The 15580-nt window shown below is 43.5% G+C and overlaps 1 protein-coding gene across 2 annotated transcripts in view; it reads right to left on the bottom strand.

The window, feature by feature from the left end:
• Positions 1–3652: 3652 nt before the first annotated feature.
• The window catches only part of map1aa (microtubule-associated protein 1Aa), a 127117-nt gene continuing 115189 nt past the window's right edge, over positions 3653–15580 (bottom strand). For both annotated transcript variants that reach the window (XM_048520872.2, XM_048520873.2), the window contains 2 exons: positions 12969–13201; positions 3653–12035 (listed from right to left, as the gene is read on the bottom strand). In XM_048520872.2, coding sequence (XP_048376829.2) covers positions 11880–12035; positions 12969–13201 — 389 coding nt within the window. In that variant the 3' untranslated portion in view covers positions 3653–11879. The remainder of the gene's footprint in view (positions 12036–12968; positions 13202–15580) is intronic.

The following is a 15580-nucleotide window of genomic DNA, read 5'->3' as shown; positions in this document are numbered from 1 at the left end:
GGAAAGAATATGAGTTTGTTGGAAGTCGAGTCAGAGCCTGTGACTGAGCAAACATTTCGGGGATGTTTTTCTCCTTTCTCGCTGTAACATTAAGCTGTTTGTACTGGATGGGGATGGAATAATAAATCTCATCTGATGTGCCACAAAAGGTGACAGTGTTTCTTTAATAAGGCTAAAGGAATGAACAAATCTTCTCCTGTTCTCCATGCATTGTGGGAGCTTGACCAGATCTGTTCTCTTCTCCCTAGCCCATTTTAACCCCTTCATCCTCACTGTTTGTCCTCCAGACCCTGGCTCAGACAGAACTTGTTCACATTCAAACGCAAGCAAACAACTGCTGGATGCTGGAGACCTCAAACAAAAGCACAGAGAAATTGCTGGAGAAAACTCAGCAGGTCTGGCAACTTGTGGAGAGAGAGAAAAACAGAGTTAACTAGTTCTGAGCTACCAGTTGAAGTTCTGAAGAGGCATCTCACCAGGACTCAAAATGTTAACCCTCATCCCAACTCCTTACCTACACTCACCCTTACTGGCTTCATCCCTGCCTCCTTGATCTGTCCATCTCCTCTCCCACCTATCCACTCCATTATCTACCTGCTATCACCGAGCCCACCTATTTATTTCAGAGCCCCCTCCCCTTCCCCCATTTCTGGAGAAGGGTCCAGACCCAAACGTCAGCTTTCCTGCTCTTCTGATGCTGCCTGGCCTCCTGTGTCCCTTCAGCTCCACAACTTGTTATCTCAGACTCCAGCTTTGGCAGTTCCTATTATCTCCAAATGTTAACTCTTGTTTCAGATGCAGTCAGACTTGCTGAGTTTCTCCAGCATTCCCCCTCCCTCATGCAGGAGCTCCGACAGCAATCGTTGGCAAGCCCTTTGTGCAGTGAAACATTCAATTGATCCTGTCTCCCCGTCTCATTCACACCACGAGCAGGACGGGAAATGAGGAACTGAGATCTCGCTTGTTTTTCAGCATCAGTTACAGTGCGAGACACTCTGCTATTCATTGGCTGAGCCGTTGTGGGAAACTGTACAATTTCAGAATTCCTAATCCAATCGCCAGTGGACAAGACTAAGAATTCTCCTGTTAATCCCGCCAGGATTCCTGTACACCTTTCTACAATGATACCAGGCATAAGAATTTACATTTGTATACCACCTTTTACAAATGCAGGGCATCCCAAAGTGAGGAGGAACATCATCCCCCAAAGGGTTGTGAATCTGTGGAATTCCCTGCCCCGTGAAGCAGTTGAGGCTTCCTCGTTGAATGTTTCAAATGCAAAGATAGATTTTTGAACAGTAAGGGAATTAAGGGTCAGGGTGAACAGGTGGGTAAGTGGAGCTGAGTCCATGAAAAGATCACAAATGATGAAGCAGGCTGCTTTAACACCAGTGGAGTATTTTTGAAACATCACCGGTGTTTTAACAGAGGAAAGGCAACAGGCAACTTGCCTCCTTCAATGTTATGCACCCCCACAAGCTTAATACAGAGGGAAAACTAACCCAAAGGAAGTCTGGAGAGAGATGCAAAGGCTTTTGTTGAGGTTTGTCGCGTGACTCGGGACTCTGTGCTCTACGGGATGTTCCCCAGGACACACACCCTGAGACAAAAATCGACTGCACCTGGAGGACTATCAACTCGATGAAAGATGCTGCCGTCAAAGAACACTGAGCTGGAAAAGCACAGCAGGTCAGACAGTATCTGAGGAGCAGGAATGGCAACATTCGGGCCAAAACCCTCCATCAGGGCTGGGGAGGGCAGCTCAGAAGTAAATGGGGGAGGGGGGGAAAGCGGGGACGTGAGATGCAATAGGTGGATGCTCGAAGGGGCTTATTGTGCTTGGTCAGCAGGAAGGGTGGAGTGGATAGGTGAGGAGGAAGATGGACAGGTTGTGGGTGGAGAGATATTGAAGCAGGTGAAGTCAATATTCAGGCTGTAAGGTGCTGTTCGTCCAGTTTACACTTGGCCTTATGCTGACCATGGAGATGGCCAACGATGGACATCACCAGGGGAGTGGGAGGGGGAGGGGGACTAAAAGTGGATGGCAACCAGAAGGTCAGATTGATTGGTGTGTGCAGAGCGCAGATGATCCACAAATTGGTCCCAGCATCAGCATTTGGTCTCCCCTCTTTCATCTGTCCAAAACTTGATCTTCCAGAGCAAGAAGGTTGACCCCGACCGAGGCTAGCAGACTGGCGCAGTCCAAGGTCCAGGGCTACATGCTGAGGGATGCACTAAAGCTTGGGACAGCTTCAACCAAAGCGTAGCGGGGCAAAAGACCAACGTCTAAGGTCTTTCTGCCTAAGTCATCAGACCCACTGGGTGCTGCAAATATAGTCGTGTTTAAGTAAGAAATGCCTTGGGCCTGTTTGTTCTCCATCCCTGGCCATCTCTACGGTCAGCATAAGGCCAAATCAATCTGGTGCATCGATTTTAAAACATTATGAAAAGGTGCTGACAGTAATCAAGAAAGCTAATGGAATGCTGGCCTTTGGATCTGGAGGAACGGAGTCCAAGGATGCAGAGGTTATGCTGCAATTATGCAAAACCCTGGTTAGGCCCCCCGCCTTGGAGCTCTGTGTGCAGATCCAGGTACCACACCTTGGGACAGAGAGACTGGCCTCAGAGGGAGGACCATGTAGGTTAGCAAGGATAATGGCTGGACTTCAGGCCTGTTTTCTCTCAAATTTAGGGAAGGTTAAGGGGGTGATTTGATTGAAGTCTTCAAGATATTAACAGGAAAAGACAAGGTAGATAAAATACTTCCACTGGTTAGGGATTCTAGAACTAGGGGCACAGACTGAGAATCACGGCCAGGCCATCCAGTTGAGATGTTAGGAAGTGCTTTGGCACTTCAAAGGGTGGGAGACGTTTGGAACACTGGCAGTGGACACAGAATGAGTTGTCAATTTTAAGTTGGAGATAAATAAATTTTTGTTAAGCAAAGGTATGAAGGGATATGGGCCAAAGGCAGGGATATGGAGTTAGGTTTCAGGTCAGCTAGGATCTCACCAAATGGTCAAACAGACTTGAAGGGCTGACTCCTACTCCTTTGTGAATAGGAATTTGGAGAGTGATCAGGATTCTTACTGAAGGCCCCTCAAGCAGTAAACAAGGTAACAACCAGATAGTCTTTGGGGAGCAGTGCGGGAGGTTTTAGAGTTTGCATACAGACAGGGAGTTCATTCAGGATTGGTCTCCACTCTTACTATCTCCTCTCCCTAGGGAAACATTCAAGTCTTTCACCCTGCACGCAAATCAAAAACAAAATGTGGACACTTATCAAGTGTGTGAACAGCTTGGAACACCCCAAGTGACTCTCAGACTTGCACACAGCATAGGGAGAAGTCACACGATCCCAGGTTATAGTCCAACCGGTTTATTAAATTCACACGCTTTCGAAACGCTGCTCCTTCATCAGGGGCAAGGTCAGACTTCACTCGATGAAGCAGCAGTGCTCCGAAAGCTTGAGGTTTCAAATAAATTTGGAGGACTGTAACCTGGTGTCATGCGACTTCTGACTGTCCACTCCAGTTCAACAGCAGCATCTCCACACCATAAAGGAGAAATCCAAGGCAGGGTGGGAGATGAGATTGTAACAGATCTGTCACATGTAGGGACTGAAACCACTAAAGATGCTCTTATGACTAGGTTTTAATAGATGTACTTTTTTTATTGGCGATAATCAGACTGTTCCCTTTTACAATAAATTTCAGTAGTTCGCGATTAAGAGATACAGAATATTGCACACAAATTCTGAACTAAATATTAATATTGCGCAGAGAAATGATCACTACAGTATTGTTTTTACACCATGAAACTGAAAGGAGGAAAGCTTCAGGATGTTTACAAGTCCATCTGATTACAGTTAAGTTGCTTTTTATATCTTTTTCAATTTTTTAAAACTATTACATACAGGAATATAACATAGGGATAAATGTCACATGCAAAAACCAAGCAAGAGGTCTCTTTTCCTTAAAAAGTTTTAATTAAATTCCCAATGTCCTATTCTAAACAGGGGTGTGTCTCAAATGTAATATCATCTTTGTATTAAATCTAAAGAGTTTTGACAGGCTCTTTTTAAAAAAATTTTTGCTGAATTACAATTCTTTCCCCCATATTTGAAAACCCCAAACTCTCCCGTTGAACTTCCAACTGAAAAATTAAAGTGGAAATGTGCTGAATTTAGCTCTTTGTATCTCCCACGGGATTGCAAGGGTTGATGTATTCACAGTTAGAGACAGTAAACACAAATGGTATTGTCAGAGAGGTCAATATTCTTTAGCTCACAATACATCCTTTGCCAGTTTCTACACTCACATGTACATCTTTGTTTTTTTTAAGTATTCAGTACGTTCTTTTTTTTAAACACCTATCTGTGCTAAAATGGATAGCCTTTATGGAAAATTTTCATTCACACCTTTTTTTTAAAACTTGAAATAAAATCAAATAGCTTTTTCACATATATATAAATTTTAAAACACACTGGGAAGACCCAGTCAACATGCCTTGGGCTCTTTCAGAAATGTTCAGTGGCATCCACCTCATCTCTAAAGAAATGGTGCCTTTGAAATCTGAAGATTAATGGTACGGTTGGGGGGAGATAAAGGGATTAACCTTTTAAAATTTGAATGGTGACCAGTTTACTGCAAACAGAAACTGGTCAGTGGAGTCTTCAAATCAGAAGGAGTCAGTAGTTTATAAACAGACAGATACTGGTCACAAGGAAAAGGGTCTTTTTTGCAAATAATTCAGTCACACACAAAGCAGGGAATGTTCAACATTAATTTCGACTATTGCTCTCCCCACTGCCTCAAAACAATTCTGATTAGAATGTGCATTGTAGGAGCTGGGATGAGGGCACTCATTGATAAATGATGAATAGTTGGGTCCCTTTTGGATTCGTGTGTTAGAAAATGCAGTTGAAAAGTTAAATTAAAAATAATCAAAATCACTGTGACGGAAGGAAGAATAGGATGCTCGTGTTGACGTCGACAATGTACAAGATTTTGAGACGGTTAATAGAGAGGAACAAGATAAAAAGACTACAACAGTACAAGGCCGATTTAGGGTCATTGTCTGCCACTATTAGTGGAGTAGGACCATCCTAATAAAAGATGGCAGCAAGCAAGAGGCTTGTCCTAATGCCAAGGCAAGGATAAACTATGGTGCATTTGACAAGATTCACAAAAACCTGCTTCTCAATTCTCTTGACTAATGCTCATTAAATTTATTGCTGTGTAAACAACGTGGAATTACTGTGAACTTGGCAGCAGGCAGTACCAGTCTAGCTCGCTATCTTTGCGAGCGAACAGAAAACTGAAGCTTGCACATCATACGTAATGCCCAGAGCATTGACTCTGGGGGCTCAGGAAATTGGGGCAAATATTTGGGGTGGGGTAGAGGGAATATCTTTTGAACATCAATGGAGCATCTTCCACAACGTTGCTTAATACTGGCCTTCAGCATTCAGGCAAACTTGGCAAAATCCAACCAGAGAGGGGGGCAGGTGCAGAATTTTATTTGTTTTTAAAGGCAATTTATTGGGATACCGCAACATTATATTTGTTATCCCGACCAGGATTGAGTGGGTTAAGGTTGTACCGTCAAGCTAACACAGAGTAAAACTTAAGGAGCTTCTGGATTCTGAAGTCAAATGATGATAAAAGATTAAGGAAGAGGGAGTGCAGTCAGAGAACATTGGGCCTATATATTAATACCTACCCTCCTCTGACTCCCACTCCTGTGCCCGTTCCCTAGTTTCACTTTAATGTTTGGTCCAATGGAAGGAAGAGATAAAATTCCCACACTCTGGAGGATTCAGACAGCATTATGTGACTGAGTTCACTGCACCTTCTGAACTGGCCACTGCCCATCTAAGCGTCTTAGGGTCTAAGAGTTGCTCAAACTCTATTAAACAGAAACAATAAATAGTTTGAAAACAAAAAGCCCAAAAACCAGAAACCGAATTCTGAAACTGTCTCTGAAAAAGCAGCTGTTCTACAAAAGATATCAATCCAATATCTTGGCTTTGGTTTATCTGTCCAGCTGATGGCTAGACGTTTGGGAACCAGCTTTCAAGGGATTTTGCAATTAGTTATCCAATTACAGAATGATACAGCAACAAGGCCATTCAGCCAATCGCACTGGTACTAGCTCTCTGGAAGTTATCTAATTAGTCTTACTCCTCTGTTCTTTCTCCATAGTACTGCACTGAACATCTTGATCCATTTTTCCTTGGTCCTGCCAAGACGTACATCTCTATCTCTCTCTCTCTCGATGTGGTGATGATTAGATTGTCAGAACTGAACAAACTTGCACAGGAATGAGATGAAAGAAACCACCTCCCTGTGGGAAGGGCTTGAAATAACACACAACTGAACGGAGTCAATACGTACCACCATGGCCACCCCATAACAGAAAACAGCACAAAGGCCAAGGCAGCATGAAAATAATTACTAGGACACGAGAAAAGGCAAGTTGTTTGACACACTGTTGGAGATTTGGAAATTGAAAGACTGCAGAACTTCACTTAGTCCCAGAGTGTTAAGGATGCATTTTATTAAAGATCTGAGGCTGATGTCTGGTTGGCAACAGTTTAGACATTACAAGACTGGATTTAGGCTGAGCTGGTCCCAGGGGTCAGACGCATTCTCTGTAGACAGGTTCTGGGCTCATCCTGTAAACTGCGGGTTAGGATGGGATAGTTTGATGCAAAATTGGAAAGAATATTGTGGGAGAACTTTGCTCTATGTCAAACAGAATATGGAGATTTACAGGGGAACCAGGGAGAGTGTAATTAGGCTGCAAGAAGACAGGGAACAGGTGAATAGTCACCGATAGGGAAGGTGGAGGGGGTGAGAAATGTATTTAGGCTGCGAGCAGACTGGCAGTGGTAAATTGAGTGGTCATTCCTTCAGTGTGAATGAAAACAATGGAGGAATTAAATATATCACAACCAAATTATGACCTTTCGGGATCTGTGTCAATACTCTCCTGGAAGTGGAAGGGGTGGGGGAGAAACTTCTTCAAGAAAAAAAGTTACTGAAAAATCTCACGCTAAACTGGAAGTTCAGCACCTTTCTTTAAACAACAGAAAATGTATTTGTGATCGAAATGAGAAGAGAATTTGTTCCATTGACTCTTAGACTTCAGAATTAAAATATAAATGCAAATGAACCCATGTGAAAGGCATAGCCTCTATAAATGGAGTGCAAACAGACTATGTAAACATGTCATCCAACAATACTGGTTAGAGTTGTGCTTATAAATTAACAAACTATAAATCTATATAAAACACTGATTATAATCTACAAGACAAATAAATTATAAATTACGCTTCACAAGAACTGATCTCCCTTTGGACTTCAGTTATGTTCCCTATAATCTAATGATGAATAACTCATGTTGTAGAACGTCATGGTCAAACATATACAAGGTTTTGTACTGAAGAAATATGGTTAGAACACTGTCACGATGAAAAGTGCGGGCCCACTCCTTTTGAGGAGAGGATCTTGAAATAACAAAGTAAACATATTAAAAGAAGAAAAAAACCTTTTACATTTCTCAAGTTATAAACAACCCAAAACTAACAATACTCCCTTTAGTACCTTCTTCTAATCTGCACTTTCCCCTTGTTCAAGATGAAGTCCTAAATATCTTGGGGGTGGGGAGGGGGCAGAGGGGATTTAAGGATTCCAGAACCAGGTGGTTGGTAATCTGGAGGGAAGTAATGCAAGAATAAATTGTTGCCCTCCTATACGTTGGGATACTGGGGAGAGGACTCCGTATTCCTGGTGCTACGGTCACTGTGGAAAGTCTACTTCACAATCCGTCATCTATTTCAGTGTCAGTGCTACTCTCTGAAGTGAAAAAGCTGTCAACTGGAGAAATGCCAATTCACTGACATCAAATGCACATTTCGAATGCTTTCCTCTCCATGTTTAGTACCACAGTGCCTCCTAACACTGTACAATTTGTTTAACATGCTAATGAGATAAAGTATCAGATCAAAACAGACTTTACACACTTCCTCTGCTAATCTAAATGCCTCCCTCAATTTTGGATAGCACTACGTTTCAAAAGAAAGAATGATCTACAGCCAACAGCACAGACCAATCTGTTCAATCTGTGGGCTTCACTCTCAAACACTGATCTGCTTTTGGACAGATCCAGTACCAGGTACAATACATCTCACTTTTTATGCATTACATTATACACTGACCCAACAGAGGCTAAACTACAGATGTTTATACACTGTGTTAAAGACTTCCAAATGCAAATCTAGATGCCTTGAGATCGGATGCTTGGGACATTCCATTGTCATCCTATTGAGCTGCCTAGATGCACATACATTAAATATATACAAACCCACATTATACATCCATACCAACCCGCTTCCAACACACACACACACACACACACACACACACACACACACAGAGGGAATGACTCAGGTCCTCAACATTTCCCTCTGCTATAGACAAGGTTAAATTATGTGCGTCGAGATCCTGTGCTTAACAAAACCAACACATTGTCACATTGCCTCAATTTCCCTGCTCCAGCAATGAACAGGAACCAGAGTTGGTCACTATCCCATAACAGAAGCCCAATACTGTGGACGCTGGGGATTTGAAGTGAAAATAAAAAAATGCTGGAGCGACTCAGCTGTTCTTGCAGCATTTGTGAAGGGAGACACAGAGGTAATGTTCTGGATCTGATACAACTCTTCAGACGTATCCAGCAATGAAACAGTCTCAAATATAATTAGTGCACAGTGTAACCAACTCATACTTTGCAAGCAACTCAGTTCTGAAGTCATACTGCACTCTATATATTAACTGTCTTTTTTCTTTCCACAGATACTGCTAGACCCACTGAGTTTCTCCAGCACTTTCTGCTACTGTTTTTAAATCCTAATTCTTGCTTCTCTCTTCCTTTGTCAGTTTACTTTTTTCCGCAGTGTTCTTTTTTTCCCCAGAAGTGGGCATTTAACTCTATTAGCTTCAAAACTGAAAGGGAAATTCTTACACACCCACCCCAGCATGTTCAGAACAAAAAAACGTATCCCCCAATGCTCCCCAAAATCATTCTGCCAGACTAACTGGAAGATCTGATTCTCAGAGTGTGACTGTTTAACTTGGTTGACTATTTGTTACTTCAGTTGTTTGGGGGTTGTTCATATTTAGCTAGCTTCAAGTGAAGGTACTCGAGAAAAGCAGCCTCTATTGTGTTGAGCACCTATTATTTTGACAACAGACGCATCCAGAGGGGTGTCAGTCTGCAGTGTAATTAGTGACTAATCTATTGTTCAAGGGACTCCGTGCTGGGTAGAATTAGCCATCACCTGATGGAACTTACAGAACTGATAAGAGGTGACAGGAGAAATAAAAGGGGCAAATAGTTCTGGTCGAAATTGTTTTAGACTAACAACAGCTGCAATGAAATGCTTAGGAAATGGAGCACCTACATAGCTATATGAATCGACTGAAAACAACAGTAAAGCCAAAGACTTGTTCAACCTACTGTCAGGGAGTCGTTCCCCTACGCTGCACAATTTTATCACAATATTACTCTTCCCTTAAATCCGAGTTGGATATAGATTTGGTCCCCTACACTATTAGTTTAAACCTCTTGTGGGATTTTAAGGAAATGACACAACAAAAACAGAACTCCCTCGAAATCGACAGTGGGACCACACTGCCCGAAATATGCCCACGAACAGAGCGCAGTAAATTGGCAACACAAAAACAACACAGCCAGTCCCAGCTCTGCATTGCTGCAGCAGTAGTGCATTAATTTAGCTACATTCATCCTAATGTCTAAGGCAACCACACCTGATATTTAAGCACAATGGAGGTTCCTCACACTTCCTTTGGTTTGTTTAAAAGGCAATATCCAACTTTAACACCCCCCCCCCCCCACCTCACCCTGCCGTTGTCATTAAATCCCAATACTCAAAATAGGGAGCTGTCTGGTCATGGTATCCTGATCTCGTACAACATGCAGTGGTCTAATCGTCCATCGATTGCTGTGTCACTGAGGTCATGACCACTACCAGGAGTTTGAGGCGGGGAGGGGTGGTCAGATCCAGTGAGAACTTAACACTTGGCTCTAAGCAACATTATCAACATCAAGACATCATCATTTTCGATTTGCCGAAGAATCAGAACTGCCCCATGAAAAACCATGGGTAAAATCTGATTCGATGGCTAAACAGGGAGGTCACTGGAATGCAGCTCGAGATGTATTACACTGAGATGGAACTATTACAGTGAACCCCCTGCACCATAGCTCACTGCTTTGTACACTTTGTTTATTGGTCCGCAAAGCACACAATACACTGCATCAGTGATGTGTTCCGCTCAGTCCGGCAAGCTTCAAACGCCTTTGACAATAAGCTCACATTGAGGATGTCTGTTGGGAAACACACAGGAATCATCACTAGCCTTTCTAAAGCACACTTGACCTGTGGGATCAGAATCTGCCCAGTGAAGTGTGTGTGCTTAAAGACTGATAACTTTAAGTAGTACTATTTAAAACCAGATATTGCCTTCTTAAAGAGACAGGCCCCCTTTTGTTAGCTTTGATAGGTTGTGTTTAGCACTTGAAACAAAACCCCTTTAAAAGGTAAATTCTCAGTTCCAAAGTCAGAGTTTCTTTACACAACTCAAACAATTTAACTAATGTGATGGCTAGAAATAAAGTGAATTGATCTTTAGTCCAAGTTCTGTATTTGTATTTTATGCAGGGATAGTTTTTGTCGTCCAGTTTGAGGTGACTGGTACAAAAAAGGATTCTGTCTCTTTAAATATATATCAGTATCTATTGCTCATGTGTCTTGTTCACAGTTGCATTGTAACTCATGGCAAACACTGAAAATGCCTGAATAACTGACAGGCTTCCACACTCATGGAAGTATTCCCTGCATAGATTGCCCCAAAACATGATCAGTCCCCGCTTTTAAGGAAATTTTGGACAACCGATAGAAAAATAATTTAAATACTTTGTAACAAGAGGACTGACAATACCAGGAAGTGGACTGTTTGATCTCCAACCCAATTAATCTGAATCCCAGTGTTAACACTGTCTCAGTTTCAGCTGCTATACCAAGTCATTACATCTAATGCTCCCCTCTATGATCTGACTTTTGGTACTTGTCACCCCCAAGGTTAGACTTGTAACAGTCTGCAGTTCTGACTCTGGAGCATCATTACATCATGGCCAGTTTACAGAGCGGAGAATCGAACGAGGAACTACTAACTCGCCCCCTCTTCCAACTCTATGTTGCTATCGCACATTTTCACCACCTGCCTGAAGTTAGAGGGTAGAGAAGGGTGTGGATGCTACTCTGGAAATGAAAGGTGTGTTTTCGTTCGAGCCTAGGAGGCAAAGTTTCCTTTTCATACAAAATGTACTCTTAAAATTAAGTTCCTCAAAACCATCTTAGTCCCTTAACCTGCAAAGGGAATCATTGAACTGGACATGTTCACTTGGAGTGAAAATCTGACAATCATCTTAAGTTAAGCAGGCAGCCTTCCACATCTATGAAACCATGCAATGAGTATAGAAATAAACTAATTATTTCAATGGTGTCCCAGTTCCAATCGTCGATGTGCAGAAACAGTAACATCTTTGAGATGATCCACAGTAAAATGAATCCCCCAACAGCAAATCAGTCTCCAAACTAGTCCCCTTTTTGTGGAGGCTGTCACACTCATTTTGTTTCCTTTTCTTAACATTAAGCTGCAAATATAGCCTTAAAATGCGCTTTTGACCTTAGTTTAAAAATAAAAATTAGTGTAGGAAGATAAGAAGGGAATGACAAAGCAGGGTTCCTCCATCAGGTTGGCAAGCAGGGTGATTGGAGGTGGGTGAGCTCAGAATTCAATCTTGCATGCTGGGAACGACTCATCCTGCATTACCACCGTGCTGCTGCTGGCCAGCACCATGACGTTTAGCTCTTGCTGTCGCTCGTGGGTCTGTTGGTACCACTCCCGCGTCACTTCCGTATCATGGGTTGGTATTAGAGTCACCTAGAACAGGCAAACAAAGCCTCCCTGTTACTGAACTGCAATAAATAGAGACATTGTAGTACAGAACACGAGTCTCACTGAAAAGGAGGAGATGTTGCCAAAAGTCTTGTGCGCGTCAGGACAAAAGACAAGAATGCCAAAATTTCAAAACGTCACAACAACTTGCACTACAGTTAAAATAAAAAATGGTGCTGATTGTCTGGAAAGCTCACTCTGACTGGGCAAAGCGTTGCCTTTTCACAACAACAACTTGCATTTACATAGCGTCACTCAGAGAGCAAAACACTTTTGCAGGACCAGTGCTGCATCAGGAGATACTGGGCTGGACAGTTGTCAAAGAGTGGCAGGTTTTTCAAGGAGGGAGGGAGGGAGAAATGGAGGGAATTCCTGAACTCGGGCCCCAAGCTACTGAGAGCACAGTGCCAATGGCAAAATGCTTAAAATGGGGATGCTCAGGAGACCAGAGTTGGAGGAGCACATATTTCAGAGGGTTGCAGGGTTACAGGGTGGAGGGATTCAAGGGGAAGATGTTCCTTTTGAAGCTGGCTTCTACAAGCACTTTGGTTGGTGTATGCTGGAATAGGTAAAGCAGCAAAACAGCATGGAATTCTCTATTCACCTCTTTGTAGGAGACATAGAGGAAATATTTCCACTTGGAGGGAAAAACATAATTGTACACCATCAATGTGGAACCATCACTAATAAACAGGGTCAGGAAATCAGGGAAAGAACCCCTTTATCCAGAGAGCGGTGAAAATGTGGAACCTGCGAGTGGAGGGGAAAATAGTGTTGGCACAGTTAAGGGGATAAATGTCTGAGGGAGAGACAGGAATAGAAGAATTCCCTAATGGGTCAGATGAAGTAGATTCAGAGGGATTTGATGGATTGTTTCCGAGAGGGATGGGAAAGACAACTTCAATGGTTGATACCCACCTGAAGATTGTTGCCCCATTGGGCCTTTCCTTCCAAAAGGGCATCCAGCACAGCTCTGCTTGGTTCTCCACTCCCAGGGTCATTCCCGCTCACCACGTAATAGGAGGATCGGACACGTTTGAAGAATTCCAGGTCTACGTTCTTCCCGCTGCAGTGGTTGGGAATGTAGGCCAGGTCCACGTACACTGGAGGGCCTGGGGGCACTGTCGAGCTGGGCTTGGAGTTGGTAGAGGCTGTCAAAGGACCGACAAGTGGTTAGACAGTTCAACGCGGGCCCTGCACTGTCCAAGACAGCAGTCAACACGCAACAAAGCGACGGGCAGAGACCTCCAAAATCGACTGCTCCAGCTCATTAATAGGGAATAGCGGGAGGAAAATCCCAAAGGGGGTGGGGAAGAGGATGCAGAATGCACCACTGCCTGAAAATCAACCTAGGAGCAGATGGCACAGTCTCCGAACAAAGGGGCACCGATCTACGACTGAGATGAGAACGGATTTCTTCTCTCAGACAGTAAGTATTTGGAACTCCTTGCCAAAGAGAGCCGTGGGCAGATTCCTTGTGTACACTTAAGGCAGGGATACAGACATTTTTGTCGGTTGAGGAATCAAGGGTTACGGGCAGAGGGCAGCAAAGTGGACACCTGGGGAAAAAGCCTCATACATCCCACTCTATCCATGCCATTCCCAATCTTATCAGGTCGCCCCTCAACCTGCTGCATTCCAATGAAGACAAAGCCAGAATACAACCTTTCTTCATAGCTAAAACCCCCCAGGCCAGGCAGCATCCTGGTGAAACTTCTCTGTACCATCTCCAAAGCATCCACATCCTTCTGGTAGTGTGGTGATCAGAACTGCACACGATATGCTAAATGTGGCCTAACTAAAGTTCTATAAAGCTGCAGCATAGCTCGTCTATCCTTACAGTCCGTGGCCCTTCCAATAAAGGCAAGCATTCATAGGCCTTTTTTGACTGCCTTAACTACCTGTGCTGCTACCTTCAGGGATCTGTGGACCTGCACACCCAGATCCCTCTGCATATCAATGTTCCTAAGGGTTCTACCATTCACCGTATACTTTCCACCTGTACTTGGCCTTGCAAATTGCAGCATCTATGACCTGACGAAAGTGATGAATGTAAGTTCAGTGTGTGCAACTGATTAATTTGCTGTGTTTATACAACATAGAACAGTACAGCACAGAACAGGCCCTTCAGCCCACGATGTTGTGCCGACCATTGATCCTCATGTACGCACCCTCAAATTTCTGTGACCATATGCATGTCCAGCAGTCTCTTAAATGTCCCCAATGACCTTGCTTCCACAACTGCTGCTGGCAACGCATTCCATGCTCTCACAACTCTCTGTGTAAAGAACCCGCCACTGACATCCCCTCTATACTTTCCTCCAACCAGCTTAAAACTATGACCCCTCGTGTTGGCCTTTTCTGCCCTGGGAAATAGTCTCTGGCTATCAACTCTAAATACGCCTCTCATTATCTTATATACTTCAATTAGGTCCCCTCTCCTCCTCCTTTTCTCCAATGAATAGAGTCCGAGCTCAGTCAACCTCCCTTTATAAGATAAGCCCTCCAGTCCAGGCAGCATCCTGGTAAACCTCCTCTGAACCCTCTCCAAAGCATCCACATCTTTCCTATAATATGGCGACCAGAACTGGACGCAGTATTCCAAGTGCGGTCTAACCAAAGTTTTATAGAGCTGCAACAAGATCTCACAACTCTTAAACTTAATCCCCCTGTTAATGAAAGCCAAAACACCATATGCTTTCTTAACAACCCTGTCCACTTGGGTGGCCATTTTAAGGGATCTATGTATCTGCACACCAAGATCCCTCTGTTCCTCCACACTGCCAAGAATCCTATCCTTAATCCTGTACTCAGCTTTCAAATTCGACCTTCCAAAATGCATCACCTCGCATTTTCCAGGTTGAACTCCATCTGCCACCTCTCAGCCCATCTCTGCATCCTGTCAATGTCCCGCTGCAGCCTACAACAGCCCTCTATACTGTCAACGACACCTCCAACCTTCGTGTCGTTTATGTCTGATCTATGTCAGAGAACCTGTGCTCTTCTTTGTTCCTGAGATAATTGCAGACCAGGGCAAAACAGATCTTTAATTTGTTCTTAACTGATCACTTGAGGGCCTCAACTGGCAGTCGCTGGTCATTTCCTTCCTTCACATCACACCGGTGTCCAGTTTTTTAAATCAACTTTCCCGCGACGTTATAACACACTTTCGGAACGGGTGGGACTTGAATCCAGATGATCTAGACAAGATGTAGACACACTACCACTGCACTAGAGGGCCCTATGCATTCTGTTTACGTGAAAGCTGACCCATCTAGGCGCAGTCCTTTCCTCTGGCCTTCAAGTGAGATTATTCTCACTGAGGAACATAATTCATCTTCTCTCTTTTAATTCTGTCTACAGAATTACAAAACAGAAAACTTCATGACAACTAGAATCATAATTAATTAAGATGTTGGTGTTAAGGATAAAGGCGAACACACTATAGTCCTACTGGATCATATGGATGCTCTCTCTCACTACCAAGAATAGACTGGTGGTTTAACCTGAGGGTCTCCACTGAGGGGAGA

Source organism: Stegostoma tigrinum, chromosome 36 (genome assembly GCF_030684315.1).
Source record: "Stegostoma tigrinum isolate sSteTig4 chromosome 36, sSteTig4.hap1, whole genome shotgun sequence".
Classification (NCBI taxonomy): Eukaryota; Metazoa; Chordata; class Chondrichthyes; order Orectolobiformes; family Stegostomatidae; genus Stegostoma; species Stegostoma tigrinum.
This window is presented reverse-complemented; position numbering and strand designations above follow the sequence as displayed.